Genomic DNA, 24,464 nt, shown 5'->3' on the forward strand with positions numbered 1-24,464 from the left:
CAGGTCATGAAGGGTCACCAGCAGTTTTTTTAAAACTATTTCTTTTTAATTGATATAAGAGACGACAGACGTGCTAGAGCGGTAAAAACATGTCAGATGTGTTCAACTCGGCGATACGGATCAACTGATATGCAGCATGACCCTTTCCGGTCAGGCCATGCCCTGACCCGAGGTCAAATTTTCCAAATGACCTTAGAAGTCCGAATTTCATTCGACGCGACTCGACGAGGGGAACACGTTGCTGGTAAAAGTAATGTCGTGGCTCCCTTCAGTCAAAATCTGTTACCTAAAACTTTTTTTCGTATAAACCAGGGATGCGGAGCCGTGGAAATTTCAGACGGTCCGGCTCCGGCTCCGGCTCCGAGTAAAATGGTCCGGCTCCGGCGGCTCCGGCTCCTTCTCAGTAGGTACATCCCCTATGCGATTAATTATAAATACCTACGGGTGGAAGAGAAAGGGCGATTGAAATTGGATTGGTACACGTTGCCTCTGTATTTGCATAACAAGGCTAATTTGAATAGTGAATACCACATGGTCTTGTACTGTCAAACCGAACTAGGTCAATAATTTTTTCTTCTTAAAAAAAGAGCCGGAGTCACCCCCTTTTTTGACGGCTCCGGCTCCGGTTCCGGCTCCGGGCTATATTGTTTTACGGCTCCGGCTCCGGCTCCGGCTCCGCAACCCTGGTATAAAGGGCTATTTTTATATTGTTTGCCCTCTGGAACATGGAATATATCACATAGGACAGGAAAAAGGTTAACTGTGAAGGAACGGGAGGAGCTGACGATGATAAGCGCGATCTGACGGTGAGATGAAGATCCTTGCGGAGGCTTGGTTACGGGGATAGTGGACACTTCACGACTTATTAGGCACTTCTGGTGTGAAAACAAAGGGCAATTAATAAACCCACTTTCGGTATCGGTCTCCATTATCGACACTTCAGCGGCTCAGCCTACCTACATACGTGCCGCGCTTGGATACGCTGCAATGCGTCTTCATGTCATATGTCAGGTTTGTAGTGGTATCGCAGCGATGTCGCTACCAGCAGCTACGCACCTCCGTCTTGAGGATGTATGGTCATTATAGGGATGCCACTGTATAGAGACTCAGTGATGTCATACAATTCCGTCACTTATGAACCGTACGTGCCACCACCTATCGGACAGCCATTGAACTAATAGTTTACAGCTTGTACAACAGATGTTACTATTTTGGATGATACGGTCTTGGATGCTGCTGTGCCAAAAATGTTTTTTGGATGATACGGTTTTGGATGCTGCACCCTTGGATGTTTCACTCTTGGATGCTGCAATTCCTCGTCCTTGGTTGCTGCCAATTTGGATGATACGATTTTGGATGCTGTGGTCCTGGATGTTGCAGTTTTGGATGTTTCGCTTTTGGATGCTCTGAATCATCCCTAAGGGGTCGGTTTTGGATGTTATTTGGACGTTTTGATCGCTGGATGCTAAGGTTTTGGATGTTGCGTCCCTTGGATGCTGCGCTCTTGGATGCTTCAATACTCACCCAGTTTGGCTCTCGGCCCGATGCGCATAACAAACGGAATAGCATACAAATGTGGCGCACTTCCGTAGCAATAGAGGTGACTGAATTAAAAACTTAATATCTTATGTCTTTTTTGCATTTAATCTGCTCTCAACATTCTCAATTAACTTAACAAAAAAAAGTTAAACATAAAGTTGTCTTGCTTTGACTCATTGAGCACTTGCCTCTCTTGATTCGTCTGTAGTGCTGTCAGAAAAATGTTTCAACTGAAAGTAGGTACTTTGATTACGGAGCGAGCGAAGCGAGCGTAGTCTTTCCTTAGATTAACGGAAATTTCTGAGTATGAGCGGCCGGCCGGCCGGCCGGCCGGCCGTGGTCACGCTTTTGAGAGGCTTATATCTCAGCAACCACTTGACCGATTTACACGCTGTAATTTTTGTAGGGTAGCTTCATTCCTTCTACCAAGTATTGGACTATTCCCGATGCATGTGGGTGACCCCTTATGCACGTGCCACGTGCAAAACGAAGAGATGTCACTTTTGTAATTGTTGCAATATCTCGGTAACTACTTGGCCGATTGCGCTGAAAGTTGGCATGTAGGTAGGCACCCACTAGGCACTGCATATACATGTGCCAGAGTTGGGGTGCTGCTGCACGTGCGCACGTGCAGGGGTCGTTTCCAGATCTCGGGAACGGCTGGACCGATTGCGCTCAAATTTGGTACACGGTTGGGGACCGGTTAGTAGGGTGCCGTGCACAAGTCAGTTGGGACCCATTTTGCACGTGCGCACGTGCAGGGTGCCGCTTCCAGATCTCGAGAACGGCTGGGCCGATTGTGCCCAAATTTGGCACATCGCTAGAGACCAGTTAGTAGGGTGCCGTGCACAAGTCAGCTGGAGGTACCCCCTCGCAATTTCGCACGTGCAAGGCCCACCCTCTCGCTCGCTCCGTTAGTCGCCCCAAAAGGCGTTATACTGGTATTTTCTTTTTGGTTTTCACTATATTTATTGACAAAATACCGACACATTTTTTAAATTATTATTTCAAAAGAAGCAAATGAATAAAATACCTATTATTTTGCATTTTAATGTTTCTTTTTGCGAAGAAATAGTTCCTGTAATACGTATCTTGGTCCTATTCGCTTCTAAGCCTCTTTCTCTGCGGATTTTGTTCGGACCGCCGATTCGTATTAGCAGGTGGATACATGAGCCGGTAGTACGCTCCTGATTCGCATTAGCGGTGAATCCGATCGTGATACGTATTTGCTTTGCTCATGTAACCGCGGATCGGATCGCCGATTCGTACTAGCAGGTGGCTACATGAGTCGGTAATGCGTTCCTAATTCGAATTAGAGGCTAAATACGTATTTACTGTGCTCATGTAACCCCGATAATTATAGAGTTCAGTGCCTTGGACGCACTCGTGTACGCTGCTTTGCGCGCAACGTCTGCCGCACTTTAAGGCTGCCAAATTATTGCTTCCAAATAAAGTCGCTAGTAACAGGGGAGATCAACAAAAGTAAAAGCCTAATATCTTGAAAACCAGTGAATATTTTTCGGTGAAATTTGGTAGATATTCGTTTTCGCTCTTTCTGAACCAAGGGACATCACTTTCATGCCAATTCATTAACTTTTTTGAAGGTGGGAGGGTCCCTTTAAGGGGGTAGGGGCACTGCCGACTTTTGGTCCCATGCTTTCCATGCAACACCCATAGCGCTAATGTTAAAATGCCAAAATCAAAGGGGGCACGGTGCCCCGGTGCCCTCCCCGTTCCGCCGCCTATGCTTCCTGCCCCCTCCCCCCCCCACGCTCAGCAACCTTGACTTTGCCGGGGATCGGGCCGGCCATGAGTCCCCCACCCTCAAGGCTCAAACTGAAAGTCTGAATCCACCCTGGTGCCCTAGCTAATCGCTAACTAGAATCAGCGCACACAGATGTCGCGGTGTCGCATAGATGTCGCAGCGACATATGCAGTGCAAATGGTAGCAGACAGCAGTAGTTTCCCCTATCAAAGTGGTGGTTTTCTACCACAGATACTCGTCGAGGTCGGAATTTCCAAATACGCCCTGCTATAAGAATACCGAGACTTTTTCATGTTCCAATGACGTCATTTAATTCAACAGTGCTTCCACACCCACGTCAATATACTTACAATACACCTACCTTGACTGTTTACACCACCGAGGCCATAGAAATAAAGACCCGAAGCTATCGGTGAGTGCGAGGCCGGTGAGTGGTGAGTCCAAGGTGAGTCGGTGACGCCCTACCTCTACCTGGGTGACGCCAAGGGTCATCTATAGACTTGCTATTGCTATAGACGCCCAGTGACGCCTGCGCTACCGTTACCTGTATTTTTTTGTTTGTTTTGTTGGGTTAGGCGGTCGAAAACTCAGAAATTTTGATGTCACTTAAACCTCGATATCTAAAAAAAATCTTACCATTTTTTTTAACTATCATAATAAACTTCAATTTATTCCCTATACAGGTACTCAAAGTTTGGCGCGCCGTTTTTTATGCTATAGGTAGCGCTGCAAAAAAGTGGGGGCGTTTAACTCCTCCCTGCGCAACTTGCGGATTCAGAGGATACCTATTGGCAAAAGATGGGAGGAGGAGGTCAGATAGATTGAGATCCTGCGCCCCTCCTTGTGGTTGGAGCATGGGTTGAATGGTTAGCTTGACAGTTTATTATTTCACGTACTTCAGCCATTCTTTAATTTGGAAACTATGGTCAGAAACACGGAGGTCCCCAAGCGTTTTCGTTTTGGTTATATGAATCCATTTCTACTTTTCTAATGTAAAAAAAAAAATGCCACCAGTTGCTCTGCTGTGTGATTTTTTTACTTCTTCACCTTGGCCATATAGCCTTGGCATGTTTGAAAAATTTCTGTCCAGCAATCATGTTTTGTTTGTTTGTTTGTTTTTGCATCCAACATTAATGTGCCAGAAAATGGTTTGTGGTGGGTTCTCATGCGATCTATGATGGTAAATGTCACGGTGACTATAAAATATAAATGCAACAACAAGTTCGGAGAAGATTTCAGTCGGGCGCACTGTGGTATCTCCGATTCATTTATGGAGACGTTTCTATTATTGGAAACGTTTCCAATTTTGACTACTCTTCTGTTCCAAAAATGGAAACGCTCGTTCCATAAATAGAAACGCTAACATCTCCGCACATATTTTCTTGCCAAGGGTGGCTGGATTCGATGTATAACAACTGTTTCGCGTAAAACAAGCTCAGATACACCAAAAGCACTTGTCTTCTTGCATGGAAAGCTGTCGTATGCATTAAAATTCACGTCTTTAAAATGCTCCTGAATCGTATCCATTTATGGAGACTTAGTTTCCAAAAATGGAAACGCCGATGTTCCAAAAATAGAAACGCTGAAGTTCAAATGTGTGCAAACTTAGCTTAAATGTGTTTTTAAAATTCACATGCAACTAAAAATTTGATGTTTTGGGACTGGTTTAGCATCTCGGCTCTCGGCAGTTACCTTGGACGTCGGGTTCGATAATAATACCTTACGCGCCGCAACTTGAGCACATTCAAAAGTCAACTAAAACTAAGATTTCCCAGAAACTACTGGACAGATGTGGTCCAAAGTGGGCAATACATAAAGCGTAGATATCATTTCAATATATAAAATTAATATCAATGTTACACATGAGCTAGAATGAATAAATTCGTCGTCAGAATACAACGGTATTTGGTGTGACGACGGTACAGACCTTATTTCCATCCTGCTTTTTACGTATTTGCACGGAGATTTACGTTGATCCGAGCCTACGATCATATTCAGCACATTTGAAATATCATAAAATGCCCACTTAAGTCTCCAAATAGGGCTTTGCAACAACTTTCATGCGATTTAATCAAAGATTGACGACCACCAGGCCGCTGGTACACCGGAAAACGCAGCGTGAAAATGAATGAAAAACTGAAGTTCCCGGTGATGTGGTTGTTCCAATCAATGGGTCAGTCTTTCAGTAGTCTGTTAAAAACGTTATTTTTTGTTCAAAACATTCATAAATGTTATTATTTTCTATTAGAAAAACGTGTGAATTTTTTTATCACGTCAACATGTTATAAGCATCGCCTCGTTCGTCAACTTTCGGTTTTCTGATCGGAAAGTCGGAGAACAGTAACATAAACTAGAATGCTGGCTGTCGATTGGTGGCATCCTGCGCATGCCAAATTGCACCAATCAATGCCCAGTTTGCTTTAAAGGTAGCGATGCACACAGCGTCTCCATTTATGGAAGTTGGAACAGATCGTTTCTATTTTTGGAAACGGCGTATCCATTTTTGGAACATTGTTCCAAAAATGGAAACGTTTCCATAAATGGATCGGAAATACCACAGTGTGCCCGACTGATTTCAAGGATATTTTTTTTTTCATATTCTTACGTTATTTGACATCCTGAATGAATCCAAAAATGATACGTGTCTTGCAAATACAAGGGAAAAACATCAAACAAACCTGACCTAACCTTACCTATGTTCTTACCTACCTACAACCTACAGCCTAACAACCTACAACCTAACAACCTACAGCCTAACAACCTACAGCCTAACAACCTAACAACCTACAACTTAACAACCTTCAACCTACAAATTATCAACCTACAAACCTACAACCTAACAACCTACAACCTACAAACCTACCAACCTCAAACCTACAAACCTACAACTTCACCTAACCTACAACTTATAATTTCTACTGCTGGGGCGTTCCACGACAAATCGACAAATAAAAAATTAAATTTGCACCCTCATATTTTATTTTTCGTTGAAAACTGGTGTAAGGGGTTGTGATGGGCGGGGAAGCCAGCTGTGGCAAGGATTTTTTTCTTCGAACAACGGTTTCCGAGATATAGCCTCGGGCAATTCCTGGAGGTCGCGCTGCAGCCCTATGTTTGGCGGCCTATAACTCAGAAACTCTTGGTTTTCTACGATAAAAACTTTATATGGTTCGACTCACAATCAGCCAACAAACATTTTGGCTATCTCGGATTTTCAATTTTTGAAAATTTTGATCACGTGACCTTTTGACCTATTTTTCGAAGAGTGACCTTGATATTTTCCCCACTGAAAGTTGCAATTTTGTCTGATGACGATTAAAGCCTTATCAATTGTCATTCATATGCGAAAATAAAAAAAGTGGATATCGCCCTGCGTTGACCTCAGGTCAGGTCATTTTTATGACCTGTCCATTATTACGAGCGGGAGCGACAGCGAGATCTCGAGAATTAAGCAAGATAGCTACAAGCGGTAAACGGTGCAGGGTACAAATGGATAAGGTCTATAATTTTTACTAAGGTCATTTTCAGGTCAGGTCAAAGATGACGTCACAGGAGCAAAAAGGAAGCCAAAATTGCGGCACTACATATATATGAAGTTTTTCTAGAATAACTTTCAAGGTATCCCATCTAGGAACAAACTAATAGCACCATCGTGATCCTCTCGTCGATCCGCATCGAAATATATGTATGTTGACCTCGGAAGGTCGAAAGGTCAAAAGTTGACCTTAGGTCACGTGACGAGCGGGAGCGACAGCGAGATCTCGAGAATAAAGCAAGATAGCGACAAGCGGTAAACGGTGCAGGGTACACACGGATAAGGTCTATAATTTTTATTGAGGTCATTTTCAGGTCAGGTCAAAGATGACGTCACAGGAGCAAAAAGGAAGTCAAAATTGCGGCACTACATACATGAAGTTTTTCTCGAATAACTTTCAAGGTATCCCAGCTAGGAACAAACTAATAGCACCATCGTGATCCTCTCGTCGATCCGCATCGAAACATATGTATGTTGACCTCGAAAGGTCGAAAGGTCAAAAGTTGACCTTAGGTCACGTGACCTTAGGTCAACTTTTGACCTTTCGACCTTTCGAGGTCAACATACATATGTTTCGATGCGGATCGACGAGAGGATCACGATGGTGCTATTAGTTTGTTCCTAGCTGGAATACCTTGAAAGTTATTCGAGAAAAACTTCATATATATGTGGTGCCGCAATTTTGACTTCCTTTTTGCTCCTGTGACGTCATCTTTGACCTGACCTGAAAATGACCTGAGTAAAAATTATAGACCTTATCCATTTGTACCCTGCACCGTTTACCGCTTGTCGCTATCTTGCTTTATTCTCGAGATCTCGCTGTCGCTCCCGCTCGTAATAACGGACAGGTCATAAAAATGACCTGACCTGAGGTCAACGCAGGGCGATATCCACTTTTTTATTTTCGCATATAAATGACAATTGATAAGGCTTTATTCGTCATCAGACAAAGTTGCAACTTTCAGTGGGGAAAATATCAAGGTCACTCTTCGAAAAATAGGTCAAAAGGTCACGCGATCAAAATTTTCAAAAATTGAAAATCCGAGATAGCCAAAATGTTTGTTGGTTGATTGTGAGTTGAACCATATAAAGTTTTTATCGTAGAAAACCAATAGTTTTTGAGTTATAGGCCGCCAAACATAGGGCTGCAGCGCGACATCCAGGAATTGCCCGAGGCTATATCTCGGAAACCGTTGTTCGAAGAAAAAAATCCTTGCCACAGCTGGCTTCCCCGCCCATCACAACCCATTAGACCAATTTTAAGCAAAAAATAAAATATGAGGGTGCAGGGCACTTGTCGATTTGTCGTGGAACGCCCCTGCTGCATATTTCTATCAACAGCGCCACAATTGTAGATCAGACCTTATGTTGACGGATACCGCTATGATTCATTACCTTAGTGGCATTCAGATGTTTAACACTAATGAATCACCATTGTGTTGTCCCCAATTTTGGAACCATAGCACCATACCTGGTTGCCTTTTATCTTACCATGGAAGGTCAGCACTGATACATAATGTTTTTCGTGTTTTTTTTTTTGCAGACTGGTGAAGCATCAATGACTGCCCCTGTCTTGTGAGACTGGTACATCCAAGATGGCTACGGACAGTACTGAAGTGCGCCAGTGGCGGCTTCGAGAAACATTCCTGAACTCTGACAGCGCTACTTTTCTGACACAGCTGCGGCGCGACCCGCACCTCGACATAAATTTTGTGTATGGTGAGCCGGCGTTTGAGCCGCTGCTGCTGACCGCGTGCCGGCGACACGACACAGAGCGTATCGGCTGGCTGCGGAGGGCCGGCGCCGACTTCAACACGCGCGACCTGTCGGGAGACCGGACGGCGCTGCTGTGGGCAGCCGAGGGCGCCGACCGCCAGCTGCTGGCGCACCTTCTGGCCGAGTCGAGCGGCGCGCAGCCAGCCGAGGAGACCAGCTTCATCGGGCCGGCGCTGGAGCTGAACGCGCGCGATAGCGCCGGCCGCACGGCGCTGCATCTGCTGGTGGCGGCCGCTGGCCGGCCGGCCTGCCGGGAGGCGGCAGAGGCCGGCCTGCGCCTGCTCACCGTCCGTGAGGACGTGGATCTGGGGGCGCGCGACGAGCGTGGTCGCACGCCACTGGAGCTGGCACTGGAGCTGGGTCTGCCGGACACGGCGCTGGCGCTGGCTCAGGCGGGCGCCGAGGTGCCGCCGGCTGCCGTACGCCAGCTAGGAACTGACGCGGCGCTGCACCCGCTGACGCCGTTCGTGAGCCGCGCGCCGCGCCCTCGGCCCGCCGACCAGCAGCTCTGGGAGACGGTACACTTGGATGGGACGGCCGACGCCGTCAGCGCTGCGCTCGACCGGCTGCCGACTGATGCGGCGGCGCGGCGCCGCCTGCTCGACAGCCCGTTCGGCCGCTACACATGCCTGCAGTGGGCGGCGCGGAGCGGCCACCTGGAGGTGGCGCGGCGGCTGCTGCGTGCCGGCGCCTCGGCGGCCGCTGCCAGCGCGCTGAACCCGCAGCCGCCGCTGCTGTACGCCGCCGAGCGGGGCGACGCGCCGCTGCTGCGGCTGCTGCTGGAGGCGCATCGCTGCGACGCTAAACCCGTCCAGTTGACACCGTTGCGCGACTCTGGTCTGCGCGGCAGTGACGAGACGGCTCTGCACAAGGCGGCCCGCCACGGCCCGGCGCCGGCCGACGCCGATTTCGACGGCTGTGTGGCGCTGCTGCTGGCTGAGGAGGTGGACGTGAACCGCGCCAACGGCGCCGGCCGCACGGCGCTCCACCTGGCGCTGGCGGCCGGCTTCGAGGGCGGCGCGCTGCGCCTGCTGGCGGCCGGCGCCTCGCTGGCGGCCGCCGACGGTGCCGGCCGGCTGGCCGTCGAGCTGGTCCGACCGGAGACGCTGCGCGCTGCGCTGGACGCCTGCGTGCGGCCAGTGCCGCCGCCGGCGGCCTCTGAGGGCGACGAGCCGGCCGCCGAGACCGAGCAGGCGCACAGGGAGCGGGAGCAGAGGCGCCGGCTGCGGGCGGCCAACTGTCAGCTGGAGGTGAGGCGCCAGCCACCAGGCCGCTGGCGGTACCTTGTTTGCCTTAGATCGTTAAATCCCAAAGAAAGGTTATCCTTTGTTTTGTTCATATCGCCCAGAATACACGCTGGACAGAAATAGAGCATGCATCATATGAAAGGTCGTTTTCTAATTTTATTGTGTTAATAAAATTAGTCAACATCTCGCTTCCTAGACGGTAGACCCCACATTTACTGCTTTTCCACATGACTCACGTGTCGGGTTGAGCACATGATACAGTGTGTCCCATAACTTCGTTCTCACCTACATTTTACTTTTAGGCGTTCTCTTGTTTCACGACACGTTCGACGTAATTCGTGAATTAGCTTATGTGGTTGCAATGGCAACTGGCCGTATGCGCAACGATGACACTGCCGGATCCAGGGTGTCAGCGCGGGGGGGGGGGGCATACCAGGTCACGGAGCCAAACCTAGGGTACCCCCAAATCCTGTTTTCTCATCGGATTTAGGCCACTTATTTTTCGTCATAGCCCTGAAACGAGTTTTTTTTTCTAAAAAAAGAACAAATGGTAGGACACCTGACCCCATTGGCAGATCCAGGAGGAGGAGGCTTTTGGGACAAATACCCGGGCAGCGCCAGAAATCGACGAGAATTGGTGGGGCCGGTGGGGCCCTCAGAATGACTGATGTGTAGAGCCGACCCAAGGGCCGCTGGTGTGGAACCTTAAGAGGTACTGGCGTGGGACCATCAAAGGTATCGGTGTGGGTTCCCCAGAGGCAGTGGTGTGGGGCCCTCAGAGGCACTGGTGCAGAAACCACAAAGGACTCACATGGACGCCGTTGTGGTGCCTCAGACACTGGTGTGGCGCTAAGCCCACACCATTCACACATGGCTGTGTGTGGGGCCCTTGGAGTTGTTGGTGCGAAATGCGAATGCTTAATAACCCAGTAGGGCCTCTCAGAGACCGACAAAGGGCCCTCAGAGGCCGGTGACGGGCCGTATGATGCCAACAATGGGCCTTCACAGGCCGGCAAGTGAGGGCCTGCAGTATCTTCAGGAGCCCTGTGGAGTCCTTAGAGATCAGCATGGGCCGACTCTCAGACGCCGGCTGGGCCCTCGAGAGTCACCGGTGTAGGACCTACAGAGTTACCGGTGGCTGTGTGCCAGAGGCACCGGTGTGAGGCCCCAGAGGCGCCGGTGTGGGACCCTCAGATTCGTGGATGTGGGGCCTAAATAGCCACTGGTGTCTCAGAGGTGGCGGTGTAGGGCCCTTACAGTTGCCGGTGGACTTTCATTTTTCAAAGGCACCGTTGTGGGGGTCATCACTCCTCAGAGACACAGGCATGGGGGCAAGGGGTCTTCGAGAGGCCAGCAAGGGGTCGGTAGAGGCCTTCAGGAGCCCTGCGGGATCCTGGAGACAGGCGTGGTACTCTCAGGCGTCGCTGGGAGCCCTCAGAGTCACCAGTGTGGGGCCCACAGAGTTGCAGGTATAGGTAGCCGTCAGATGCGCTTGTGTAAGACCTTCAGAGGCGCCAGTGTGGGGCCCTCAGAGCCGCCGCCGATGTAGGGCCTTAAGAAAAATTGGTGTTAGTTCCTCAGAATGGTGAAGTTGGGCTCTCAGAGGCGCCGGTGTGAGGCCCTCACAGGAGCCGTTATGGGCCATCAGAGACACTGGTGTGAAGCCGCTCCATGCGGGTATGGGTCAGGATCCTAATTAGAGCTGACGCTTAATAGGTCAGCAAGGGCACTCAGAGGCGAGCACAGGGCCCTCAGAAGCCGCAGTGGGGCCCTTATGGAGATGTGTGATGTGTGGCGACTCAGGAGCCCGTGACTCCGAGAGGTGCTCTCACGAGTCCTGTGGGTCTTATCTCATTCGAAATAAGGCACGCTTTGACCCTGAGCGGCCTATTGGCTTTGCAGGGCCTCTCGGGCCCATAGGGCACCATGCATCTAATGAGGCGGCACGCGCCCCTTGTGCCCCCTCCCCCCGGTTACGCTGCGCTGGCTGCGGCCATACAGGTAAATCGTATTCTAACCGTCCCTATTCCCAAGCATAGGCGGCGGCCGATTCCTGGTTTGCGCAATATGACTGCCGTCGTTAGACAATACGGTCAATAGGGTTGAAGCGGCATTGCTCCCCTGTGGTAAGAAGCAACATAGTTTTAGACAAAATAAAGGCAATGACAACTAAATTGAGGTTACTAAAACGACTCTGATCACAAAAGTAGTTACTAGGAAGACTTTCTAATCCATTTTATTTAGTTCCTCGTTATAGGCGTAAGAAGTGTAATTCTGAATGGGGGGGGCATACTTGTACTGAATGCCCCCCGGCTTCTGTCCGGGGGGCATATGCCCCAAATGCCCCCCCCCCCCCTTGGATCCGCCAGTGAACGATGACTTTTTTCTTGAGACAAATCATTTTCTGCTAGACCGCCCAGTATTTGTAGAGCCGTATGACGCCGCAACATGGAGGCCTCCAATAAGGACACGTCTCGGTATTTAGTCAGCCATGGGCCATTCGCTTTGGTTGAAGGTGGTTTTAGCCAGCCAGTCTGTAGCCAACATCTGTCGCTAATTGGGCGCACAGTCATCAAGTGATGCCGATGATTTGTCGGGGGTCAATCACTGCAAGGGTCCTCACGGGGGTCCTCTTTCCAGTCAACCTTCAGAAATGAGCCAAGTGGCCAAAACTGTGCGGTACCAAAGCTGCCGTTAAAATGTCAAAGCGTTGGGAAGCTGATAACTAGGCTCTTCAGGATGGATTACCAGCTGTTTAACATCATTTTTTCGAGGTAAACAACTTTCGGTCACTTAAGCTTAAAACTAACCGGAGGACTTAAAACGGTCGAAAATGCCTTAAAATGGCCAACAATTAGTTCCATGACGCCTGACGCTCAAAAACTGGAGCACTGAGGACACTAGTAGATCACCCTGTAGATGACTCAGGTCATCTACAGGGTGATTTTTTTTACTTGTTAAAAAGTAAGGAGGTCTAGTGGCGTTAAAATGCAAATATATGTAGCAAAATTATATACCAGGATGACGAGCATTCTGGGACATTTTGATTTCATGCAGACACGATGTGAAGGAACGTCCATCGTGTATTTTACTTGTGATTGAAGTTACCCCCTCTCTCACCGACACGAATCAGCCCGCCTGAGCACGTGTTGAACAGCACCATGGACTCCCATACTCATTAGGCGGACTGAAAAGGCTCCTATCGCCCATTTTCAGCTCTGCCAGATATTTCCACTGTTTTCTCGTTATATCTGCCATAGATGGGTCCAAAAACTAGAAGTCTAGGGAGGGCAGGTCGAGGATTTTGATACGGACGGCACTGGTGGTGTCTGATTCGCTGTTTTTCTTTAAGACTGATTCTTCAGAGTCTGCACTTACGCCAGATAGACCGTTTGAAGGTTATTTATGACTACAAGCTTGTTCATGCGTTATTTAACGTCTTTCTGAGGTATCTCCTCGATCATCGTATGCTTCGAACTGCCTTAATGCTTCAAAATCATCGTTTTGTGTCGTTCCTTACTGAACGGCAGTGGACCATGCGTGCCCGATTGGTGGGACATTTTCAGGCTCCATTGGGGCCGAGGCCGTCGATGAAAAGGGATAAATGATGACACCATACAAAATGTCCCAGATTTATCTATCACGTGCATTGCTTTTTTGCACGCGATTTTTCGATTTAGGGACCACCATTGACGTTCACTTTTTAACAGTTAAAAAAAAAAAAAATCACCCTGTAGACTATCTAGCTCATGATCGAGATGAAACACTCGTCCAAACCCCAAAACCTTATCATAAGGGCGAAGGAGAAGGCCTCCGTTTCGCCCCGCTTGGTTCCTATGCAAAAGGCCAGGGCCACGGTGTTGTGGGGTTATAGGCGCCCAGGTGCTGACTATCCAAGTTGCACGAGGTAGTCCCAAAATAGTTTTTGGACGCAAACTGATTCACCACAGAGATCTAGAAGTATCTACCCTCTAGCTCAACCCTCGCCCGTATTGGTGTTATTCCAGCCGCGAACGTATAAGGGGGGGGGGGGGTCCGTTGGACCCCCCCTTGCCGTTTCGCCCCTGATCGAGCTAGAGCTTCGTGGAAAAAACGAGCGTGTTGCCCGTGACGAGAGGAAGCCGATGATACCTAATTTTAAGGTCCTAGGTCATTGGTTGACCTTGCAGGTCAGGTCAATGACCCAAAAGTCGGGAAAATCGGGACCTGTTAGAACGTCGTAAAGTGTGGCTGCTATGGGGTTTTTCGGGGCGCTGATCACGAATTTCATGTTAGTTTTGATCACAGATGATGTCTTTATGCATTTAGTCCAGGTCGGGTCAGGTCAGGTCAGGTCAACCAGTAGGGGTCCTGCCGGGTATTCCTAGTAGGTGCCAACCGACTCTGACAGCTTCGTAACATGTTACGAAGGCACCAAAAATACTTCGTAAATGTTCATATGGTTGCTAAATTCGAATTCAGCTCCAAAAACTGGCCTAGAAACATGTAAAACTCGAAAAAAGTGAACCGAGGTCACCAAAGGTCAATGACCTGACCTGACCTTCAGGTGACCTTGACACCCACCCTAATGCATGGGGGCAACATCATATCACATGTTTGAACGCTTGAAACCACGAAAAGACTGCAAACGCGCGGCCAATGCGAGCCGACATACGCCGAATCGCGATTCCGGCCAAACATGGTCTCGAAAACTAGGTCACAGGTCAAAGGTCATTAGAGTCAGGGTCACGAAAATTTCAGGGTAGGTTTAAAATTGATTAACGCGAGGTTACTGAAAGTTTCGTCGCAATCGGCCGCTTTTTACGCGAGTTATTCGCGAAACAACATGGGGGGGGGGGTCCGTTCGACCCCCCCCCCCCCTATACGGGCGAGGGTTAACTCGAACCGCCAGTATGGACTCAGTTTTGGAGGAGAAAATGGCATCAGGAAGGTCGCAAGTCCGTCTTCAAGCGAAACAGAGCATCCGAACAAAGGTCAAGAAAAGCTCAAAGTGGTTACAGGGGACTGAAACAGGCTTCTGTGGCACTGGCAAGACCACAGCCTGTGGCGCGGGAACTTCTTCTAGACTGGGGGGGGGGGGGGCTGAACCATAACAGATCAACTTGGGGTACCCCCAAATCTAGTTTTCTCACCGGTTTTAGGCCACTTATTTTTTCAGACCTTGGCCTTTTCAACGAAAAAAAAAACACGAAAATATTATATTTCCAAAAAAGTGAGGTATTCCGTCTCAGCTGAGTGAAGAAACTACCGTTTTGGCAACCTGGAATAATGGTTTTAATCTGCCAAATGAGTTGCCGAGACACAGAAAGAGGTGGATTTTTCACTTAGGTACATGCTTTCTTCCGTTATATTGTGACCCACGACCCCTAATTTGGGGAGGACAAGTTGCCCAACGGTTTCTGGCCTCATGAAAAGTTGTGGGGCACAGCCCCCCCCCACGGCCGCAGAGTTGTGGGGGCAAGCTTCTCCCACTGCCCCCTCCCCCGGTTCCCGCGCCTATGTATGAATCTATGAAATTATGTTGGTAGATTTCCGATTTCGATTCCTCCAGCTGGGGGGGGGGGGGGCTCAAATACATTACGAGCCCCCCAGCCGAAAAGCTGGAGGGGCTCAGCCCCTGCTAGCCCCCTCCCCCCGGTTCCCGCGCCACTGACCACAGGTCAGGCAACAATTATCGGATCCAAATTCCATAAAAATATGTTGGGAATGCTGAAATCAGAGCTCGTCGAAGCGAAGCCCTGTTCCAGCCTCCAGGAGCTCACGGCGCATGCCATGTCAGCCTTGGCTAAGTTCAAGCCTGCTAAGCTGCGAAACATGGCAACTGACATGGCAGATCGTGTATCCATATGTTTGCCCATGAAATGGGGAGCACGTTGGGTCGTTGCAACTATATTAAAATGTAATGTACTCTCTTATACATGCAAATATAATGTGAGAACGAACTTATGGGACACCCTGTAGACGGCGCTGGACTTCCTCCGACTTTCTGGAGCAGGCGTGCGGCGAGACGTCGCTTATGTTTGATTAACTAATTCCTTATTTCAGTTTTCATCTCATTTCATTTCATTTATTTCATGCCATGAGGCACATATTCATGGTAGAATAAAACGCGACAATGATAATGATACACACACATTCCCAAACACACACAGTACACACATAGATATAAACGACAAAAACTATTGGTATCAGACTCTTATGCCTCCCATTTCGTTTCGTGTGCGAACAAAGCGTTTCAGTCGACCGACGAACATGTTCGTTAAATCGCGTCCACTCACTGCATGGAGGTTCAGTCCCAGCAGGTCGTAGGAGCGTCTGATCTGCACATGTGTGGTAGCAAGCAGGCCATGTGCATCAATGCCGCTGGCAAGAAGCGCTCTCACGATTGAGTTGTCACACGAATGTAGCCTCCGCCAGAACGACAATTGTCTGCAAGCTACCAACATGCTTTGTCACAATCTGTACAATCTGTACAGATTATCTCTCGATTCAGGAAGGAAGTCTCTCGATTTAGGAAACGATTTCACAGCTATATTTCTCGATATCTCAAAGTACTTTGATAAACTTTGGCACAAAGGACTAATCTACAAATGCGAAAACGAATTTGGAATTACAGGACTTCTTTTGGCTTGGATTGAATCTTACCGTCAAAATCGTAAACATCGCGTCAAAATGTCTCGTCATTTTCTAAGTTTCGAAAAATAGTTGCTGGCTGCCCCCAAGGTTCAGTCCTGGGGCCCCTTCTCGCAATTCTTTATCTCAATGAACATTGAACTATCAAAAATAACTTAGAACAACACCCAATTTTTTGCCGACGACACTTCTTTGCACGCGTCTCATATTTCCACTAACATAGTTAACGTTCAAAAATCACTCCAGAACGACCTCAACAAAATAGAGCAATACGGCCAGAAATGGATAATAGCATTCAACTCTGAAAAGACTATCAAAATTACGCTTTCAAACTCTTCAAATCCGGTTACATCACCACATCTTATCTTTAGCGGAAAACCAATTCCAATATCTCTTTCCTATAAGCATCTCAGTATTACCCTTTCTCAAGATTTGCGTTTTTATCAACATGTAAATGACATAATTTTGAAAGTCAATAGATCCTTAAGCCCTCTCTACTCCACAGCATCACTTTTACCAAGACATGTGCTTGATCTCATTTACCGTATTATATGGTACAGGCAATGTGTGGAATCAGGCATTCTATAGAATGCCTAGGCATTTTATAGAATCCCTAGGCATTCTATAGAATCCCTGACTGCTTAGGCATTCTATAGAATGTCTGGCTTAAAGGGACTATCCCACCTTCAAAAAAGCACAGTTTATGATTCGAAAATGTTACTCATGATATTGTGACGAATTCTGCAAGTTTTTACGCGTTCTGATTGTATACTTTTGAGGTGTTGCGACTTTTATGTTTCATCGTGACGTCATTTAGATCGAATCTGTTACGTAATGAAGGATTTACTTCATGTCAATGTTGGGGAAAATTTGGCAGCAAATATTTTTGCTCTCAAATATGACGCGGTTCATACACCAACAAAAGTGTCTCTGATTGGCTTATTTATAAATCAAGTGATACTTCACTTGACTGCGTGACAGGCGTTCAAAAGGCAAATGACGTCATTAGATTGCCGTTAATGGTTAAGAGATTGGACCGTACAGGGAATATTTTCAAATGAAGGGAACGAATTTTTCAACACCACGAGGCTGCGGGGGTTCAGACCAAGATAGATAGTGGTTTCTGAACCTCGCCGCAAACTTGGCTATCTCAACTCAAACCTAATGTAAAGGTGGGATAGTCCCTTTAAGCTCCCAGGCATTCTATAGAATATGATTTCAGGCTTTTCCGACTAGACATCTTAATTCAAGGTAGGTATGCTTTTCGGCTACTAGTCGTTTATTAGTCGTTTCGGCTACTAGTCTTTTATAACAGAAACGAAAACAATAAACGACTAGTAGCCGAAAAACGTACCTACCTTGAATTCTATAGAATGCCTAAGTATTTTGATTGGCCTAGGCCGGTCGTCACCTCAAACCATTTCAGGGCAATGAGATGAGAGGAAGCGAGGGAGAAATTGGGCTCTGCCGACCACCAAATGGTGCGCGCCGCAAGCAGCAACTGATGCAATCCCGTTGGCACGGGAGAGCCACGGCGCAAGGGACAGGCCAAGCAGTCGCTTAACCCGCGCCCCGCGGGGGGGCAGAATCTGCCCCCTCCCGTTTTTCGCCAATAACTTCTAAACGCGTTACGCCAGCGACGTCAAACTTTCAGTAGGTACCTTATCATATATCAATTTAACACGTTCCCTGAAAATTTGAGCGAAATCCGTCGGATTTTTTTGTGTGACAAAATGACGTTTTAGTGACGTCATGTTCGCAATTTTCGCCTCAAAAACGGCAAAATTTCAAACGCCGATAAAATCTTCATTTTTAAAGGAATCAAGACGTTATAAAAAGGTTATACGTGATTCTGTTTTGTCTATCAAATGGCTATCTCGTTTTTTGAAAATTTTGGATTTTGGCCCAATTAAAAAAAAACTGACTGGGAAAATAATGATAAAATCCAAAATTTTGAGTGTATCGAAAAACGGAATATATGTCAGAGAAGTGGTCTATGCGCACCTACTTACCAATTTTTAGAAGAATCGGTTAAAAAATGTGGGAGTTATTCACAATTTTATGACGTCACGACACACAAATTTTTCGAAAAATATTTTTTTTGGAAGTTCTAGACCTCGTACGGAAACAGAAATAGCACCATTCGATTCGCCGTGAAGAAACTGCATCAAATAGACACATTTTGAGGCCTTAACAACCAACTTCAAAATTTGACATCACTTGACCTGACCTCGACCTGAAATTCATCCAGATGTGGTCCATATCACTTATTGAGTGTGCCTATTGAATTCTATGAATAAAATGACCCATAAAACATGTGTCGCACATGCCCTTTTCTATATTTCGTTTTTGGTGACCTGACCTGACCTTGACCTTGACCTATGCATGATATTGCATGCAACGAATATTGTCTTGGAAGCCAAGGAACACGTTTTGGGCAATCAGTCTCAGTCCATTCTTCGGCAACTACGGTGCAAGGCCGATACTGTAGAAACTTGCATTTTGTACCCTTGACCTGACTTTGACCTGAACTCTGACCTACTTAAGCAAAAAATGGGCTCTTAAGATCCGCCTTGTTGAGAGCTTTCGATTGCCGTTTTCCCCGTCTTTCTACGACCATCGGTTCGGAAGTTAGACAGGGGGGGGGGGCAGAATCTGCCCCTCCCCCCCCCCCCCCAGCAGGGCGCGTATGGCTGAATAGCCCAGCGGGGCGCGGGTTAAACGGTTACCCTTACCTTAAACGGAGGATTATGCTGCTACAGATACGAAGCTGCACTACTAGAGTGTTGGCTGGATGGGTGGACCGTAGGCTTGAATCGAAAGTGATTGCCAATTACGATGGCTTTATGTTACGTTGGCTTTATTCACCGCCATGTTAGAAATGGCGGTGAATAATATAACCAGTAAAACGCCTTTTGGACGAAGAACGAGCGAGCGAGATAGTGAGCCCTGCACCGTGCACGTGCGGAAGGGCGAGAGGTTACTTCCAACGCGCTTGTGCAAAGCACCCTTCTAACCGGTCGCTAGCGGTGTACCAAATTTGAACGCAATCGGCCCAGCCGTTCCTGAGATCTGGGAGCGGCATTCTGCACGTGCGCACGTGCAAACGGGGTCAAAACTGACTTTTGCACGGCACCCTACTAACTGGTCCCCAAACGTGTACCAAATTTGAGCCCAATCGGCCCAGCCGTTCTCGAGATCTGGAAGCGCCCCCTGCACGTGCGCACGTGCAGTAGCACCCTAACCGCAACACATGGGCATGCATTGCCTGGTGGGTGCCTACCTGTATGCCAAGTTTCAGCAAAATCGCCCCAGTAATTACCGAGTTATTGAAATGGGAACAAATTTGGCACCTCTTCTTTTTGTATTTTGCATGTGCAGTGGGGGTCACTCACATACATCAAAAGTATCCGACCTTTAGGGATGCAGCTACCCTACAAAAATTACCGCAAGACAATCGCCCAAGCGGCTGCTGAGATATGAGCCTCTCAAAATCACTATTTTCGCAAAACAGCTTGAACACCCTAGACTTTTCACGTGGCACGTGGCACGACGGTCACTGAGATGTATCAAAAGTAGTCAATTACGGGGTAGAAGAGATGGGGCTACCCAGCAAAAAGACCGCAGGTCAATCGGTCTAGCGGTTGCTGAGATATAAGCCTCTCAAAAGCGTTACAGGCCGGGCCGGGCCGGGCCGGGCCGGGCCGCTCATACTGAGGGTTTTCCGTTATATTAAAAAGACTCCTTCACTCGCTGCGCTCGCTCGCTCGTAACAAAAGGTCACATCTTATGTCGTCATAAGCACTTCGTGTAACTACACTCAATATACATTGACAGCTCAACCTACACTCTAATGTCAGGGAATAACCCGAATAAATGGTTCATTATTCCACGCCGGGGCGGTGGCCCGGCCGTGACAAGAGCCAGATTAAGTGTTGTTCGTTCTCCCCTTCCAGCTTGACTCCTGGGCCATGCGGTGTTCGAAAGGTCGTCAGAATTATGAAATGTTACTCTAGTAATGCTTTGGCAATGTTCGAAAGGATGCCAAAACTTAAACAAATATCTAAGCTATTTTTAGGTCAGGCCACTTTTTGGCCATTTTTGGCTCGTAGCTGTTTTGTCCGGTTTGACCTTAAATCGATGCTTTAGATGGCAAATGTCTCCAAAAATGGACGATTTATCAAACTTTTTACGTGCAAACTGTTTACCAAAGGCGTTTCCGATATTTACATTACCACCATCGTCTTTTTAGCGTTAAGATAAATACTCTATACTCTCAGAAATAAAACCTGAAAGATAATCTACAGTTTGACAGAATAAGGTTAGATTGAATAACTGACCGGATAATTTCAATGCATTAACATGAATGACTGAATGAACATTTGACTGAATGAACATATATAATTGACAGCAAGGTAGGCTGGCAGACGCCAGAAGATAGTAATGATTGTTACATATCGGTCTGTGCTCATAGTACATACAAATTACAATAACTTGTTGGAAATATTTTCTATTTCCTAGGCATTCTATAGAATGCCTGAAAATTAGACAGTCTATAGAATGCCTAGGGATTCTATAGAAAGGCATTCTATAGAATACCTAGGGATTCTATAGAATGCCTGGTCGTTCAGGCATCCTATAGAATGCCTGATTCCACACATTGCCTGTAACATATACTCGTACATCCAACCCTACTTTGACTACTGCGACATTATTTATGACGGAAATATAACAGTGACTGACTCTTTACGACTGGAAAGGCTTCAAAACAGGATAGCTAGACTAGTTCTGCCGTGTCTTGTGATCGAGTGTTGGGAATAATGAAAGTGATATATGTGGGAAGTTGTGATTGTGGTTGTCTGAGTGCATAGTACATTGTGAGTTTATGAATGCTACGTCTCGTTTTGAGGGTTGTCCATCCTAATTCCTGTCTCACTTTGTCAGTCGATGTCCTTCGTAGTGTTCCTGTCTCTAAGTGCAAAACCTATCGCTAATCTCGCTAGGGCCATACCTACCTGGGGCAGGTTCGTGCAAACGTTCAAGGTTTTTAAAAGTCATTTTTTCTAATAGAAGCGATAATTTTAAGAGGATGACTTTTAACCCTCGCCGGCCGAGGGGGGGGGGGCGGGTGCCGCCCCCCCCCCATAGGGTTTTTTCGCGATAGCTCCGAACACGCTGGCGATAGAGAGCTGAAACTTTGCATACCTGACCTTTGATTCAAGCCAGATCTTTTGACACCAACTGCATTTTCAGGTCAGGTCAGGTCATTGACCTATGACGTCATAAGTGAACCTCTGCACGATCTTCAGATGTCGCAACTTCGCAACGCCCTCACTGCCAGAGGAGCTTTCACAGGGAAATGAAACTTGCAGGATCTAGTATCCATTACGAGTCTCACAACTTGTATATCTCGGATTTTTCCTAAAGGTCATATGAGGTCAGGTCATTTTCGTGACCTCACCATTATTAAGTCAATGGGGAAAATGAAAACTGCTATTCTGGCGCCGGGAACGATCTCCAACTATCTCAAGCACACATAATCGTGATTTGATGCACTCCTTGCAAGGTTAGATGCGTCACTTTTGCAATGTTGACCTTGCGTGACGTCATTCATGACGTCATCAAGGTCATATTAGTTTTTCGTCAATAACTCCCGATCAAATTGAGCTAGCGAGTCGGGAAAGCCACCAATGGACTCAGGAAGACCTGGTGAATCGAATGATATCCCGCGCGGGGCTGGGGGAGGGTAAATTTTACCCACCCTCGCGAATTTTTGCAATAACTCAAAAACGGCGGCGCTGCACTTTCAGTACCTTTTCTTCCATCAATTTGACACGTTCCCTGAAAATTTGAGCGAAATCTGTCGGAATTTTTTTTGAGAAGTTGACGTTTTAGTGACGTCATGTTCGCCATTTTCGCCTCAAAAACGGCAAAATTTCAAACGCCGCCAACATCTTCATTTTTAAAGGAATCAAGACGTACAAAAAAGGTTATACGTAATTTTACTTTGTCTATCAAATGGCTATCTCGGCTTTTAAAATTTTGGATTTTGGCCAACATTTTTTCAAAAAACTGACTTTTTGGGAAAATAATTATAAAATCCAAAATTTTGAGTGTATCGAAAAAAAAACGGAAAATATGTCAGAGATGTGGTCTATGTTCACCTACATACCAATTTTTAGAAGAATTGGTTCAAAAATGTGGGAGTTATTAAAAATTTCATAACGTCACGACACACAAAAAGTTTGAAAAATGATTTTTTGGAAGTTCTAGACCTCGTACGGAAACAAAAATAGCACCATTCGATTCGCCGTGAGAAACTGCATCAGATAGACACCTTTTTAGGCCTTTACAGCCAACTTCAAAATTTGACCTCACTTGACCTGACCTTGACCTGACCTCGACCTGAAATTCATCCAGATGTGGTCCATATCACCTATTGAGTGTGCCTATTGAATTCTATGAATAAAATGACCCTTAAAACATGTGTCGCACATGCCCTTTTCTATACTTTGTTTTTGGTGACCTGACCTGACCTGACCTTGACCTCTGAATGATATGTTATGCAGCGAATATTGTCTTGGTAGCCTAAGAACACGTTTTGGGCAATCAGTCTCAGTCCATTCTTCGGCAACTACGGTGCAAGGCCGATACTGTAGAAACTTGCCATTTGTACCCTTGACCTGACCTTGACCTTGACCTCAAGGCTCAAACTTTAAATAAAGTACATGTTTTTGTTGTTCGTGATGAGATCTTTCGAGTGGCGTTTGAATTTTCCAAATCTGACTATTAGTTCGGGAGATAACAAGGGGGGTAAAATTTACCCACCCCCAGCCCCGCGCGTTCGGCTGGAGACCCCAGCCCCGCGCGGGATATGCGACATGACCTCTTTCGACCAACTTCGTGACCTGGGGGCGCTGACCTGACCGTGACCTGAGGTCAACAGTAACACCCTAAGTTGACCTGACCCAAACAAAAACTATATCATTCGAAGCGCCTGAGCGAGGCGAACACGATGCTGCCAAAATCGCGGTTCTGTGGCCATTTTTGCGAAGTTATTCACCAAAAACTGAACCGTACCTTGGGGCACTTGACCTGACCTCAGAGGTCACCAGTTGACCTAGGACCTTAACCCGGCACCGCCTGGGCTATTTCCGTACCCACGACAGCCTGGGGGGGTCGGATCCGACCCCCCCTGTTATCTCGAGAACCAATGGTCGTATCGAGCCCCGCGAGGCGGCGTTCGAAAGGTCTCTACGAGACCTTCCCAAAGCACTCTTAAGATTTTAAGATTGAGGTCAACTTTCGGGTCAAGGTCAGGTCAAAGGTCAAATTCAGGGGTTTTGCATGATTAGGCTTACGGACAGCGGGATCGATAGCTGCTGCTCGAAACTCACCAAAAATGACCTCAAAGGCCTAGTGAAGGTACCATGTGCGTATAGGGGTCATACTAAGTACGGGTCAAGGTCAGGTCAGGTCACGAAAGGTCACGGTTTTCACTTTCTGCTACATGGGCGTGCGACACATGTTTTATGGCTTATTTTTCACGCCGAATCCGATGGTAATGGTTATATGTGACCCCAAGTCACTGTACTGGTGATAAGTGTGCATTGAAAGCATAAAAATCGTTTATACCATACATAACTGAACGAGGGGTAAGAAAAAAAGTCAATTTTTCAACTTTTTATTTTTGACATAAAAATGCACTTTTCTAGACAAGCTTTGTCTCAGGAATCTAGTGGTGCCATTTGTTTTCACATGCGATGTTCAGAAGTGCCTCTAATTCACGAAAATGCTTATGACGTCACCATGCCCTACCCAGCCAGCAATTTTGCTCCGGGCCCAAGCAGGCTCAAGTGCGGATTGCCCGAGATTTTTAGTCGGGCTAAAGTCGGCTAGGGCTTGGGCTAAAGTCGGCGTATGACACAAATACGCCGACTAAAGCCCATGCTCTGCCGGAGGTATGCCC

At 47.2% G+C, this 24,464-nt stretch overlaps 1 protein-coding gene across 3 annotated transcripts in view; it reads left to right on the top strand.

Moving 5' to 3' along the window:
* The first annotated feature begins 3,668 nt into the window (after positions 1–3,668).
* Positions 3,669–24,464, top strand: part of LOC122384433 — a 48,721-nt gene continuing 27,925 nt past the window's right edge. Inside the window, exons 1-2 of one of the 3 annotated variants that reach the window (XM_043371816.1) lie at positions 3,669–3,749; positions 8,383–9,865. In XM_043371816.1, the coding sequence (XP_043227751.1) occupies positions 8,435–9,865 (1,431 nt within the window). In that variant the 5' untranslated portion in view covers positions 3,669–3,749; positions 8,383–8,434. Of the gene's footprint in view, positions 3,750–3,770; positions 3,851–3,944; positions 3,988–8,382; positions 9,866–24,464 lie in introns of those variants that run through there. The other 2 variants (XM_043371817.1, XM_043371818.1) reach the window with 2 other exon arrangements.

Source organism: Amphibalanus amphitrite, unplaced genomic scaffold (genome assembly GCF_019059575.1).
Source record: "Amphibalanus amphitrite isolate SeventyFive unplaced genomic scaffold, NRLGWU_Aamphi_draft 000189F_arrow, whole genome shotgun sequence".
In the NCBI taxonomy this organism is placed as follows: Eukaryota; Metazoa; Arthropoda; class Thecostraca; order Balanomorpha; family Balanidae; genus Amphibalanus; species Amphibalanus amphitrite.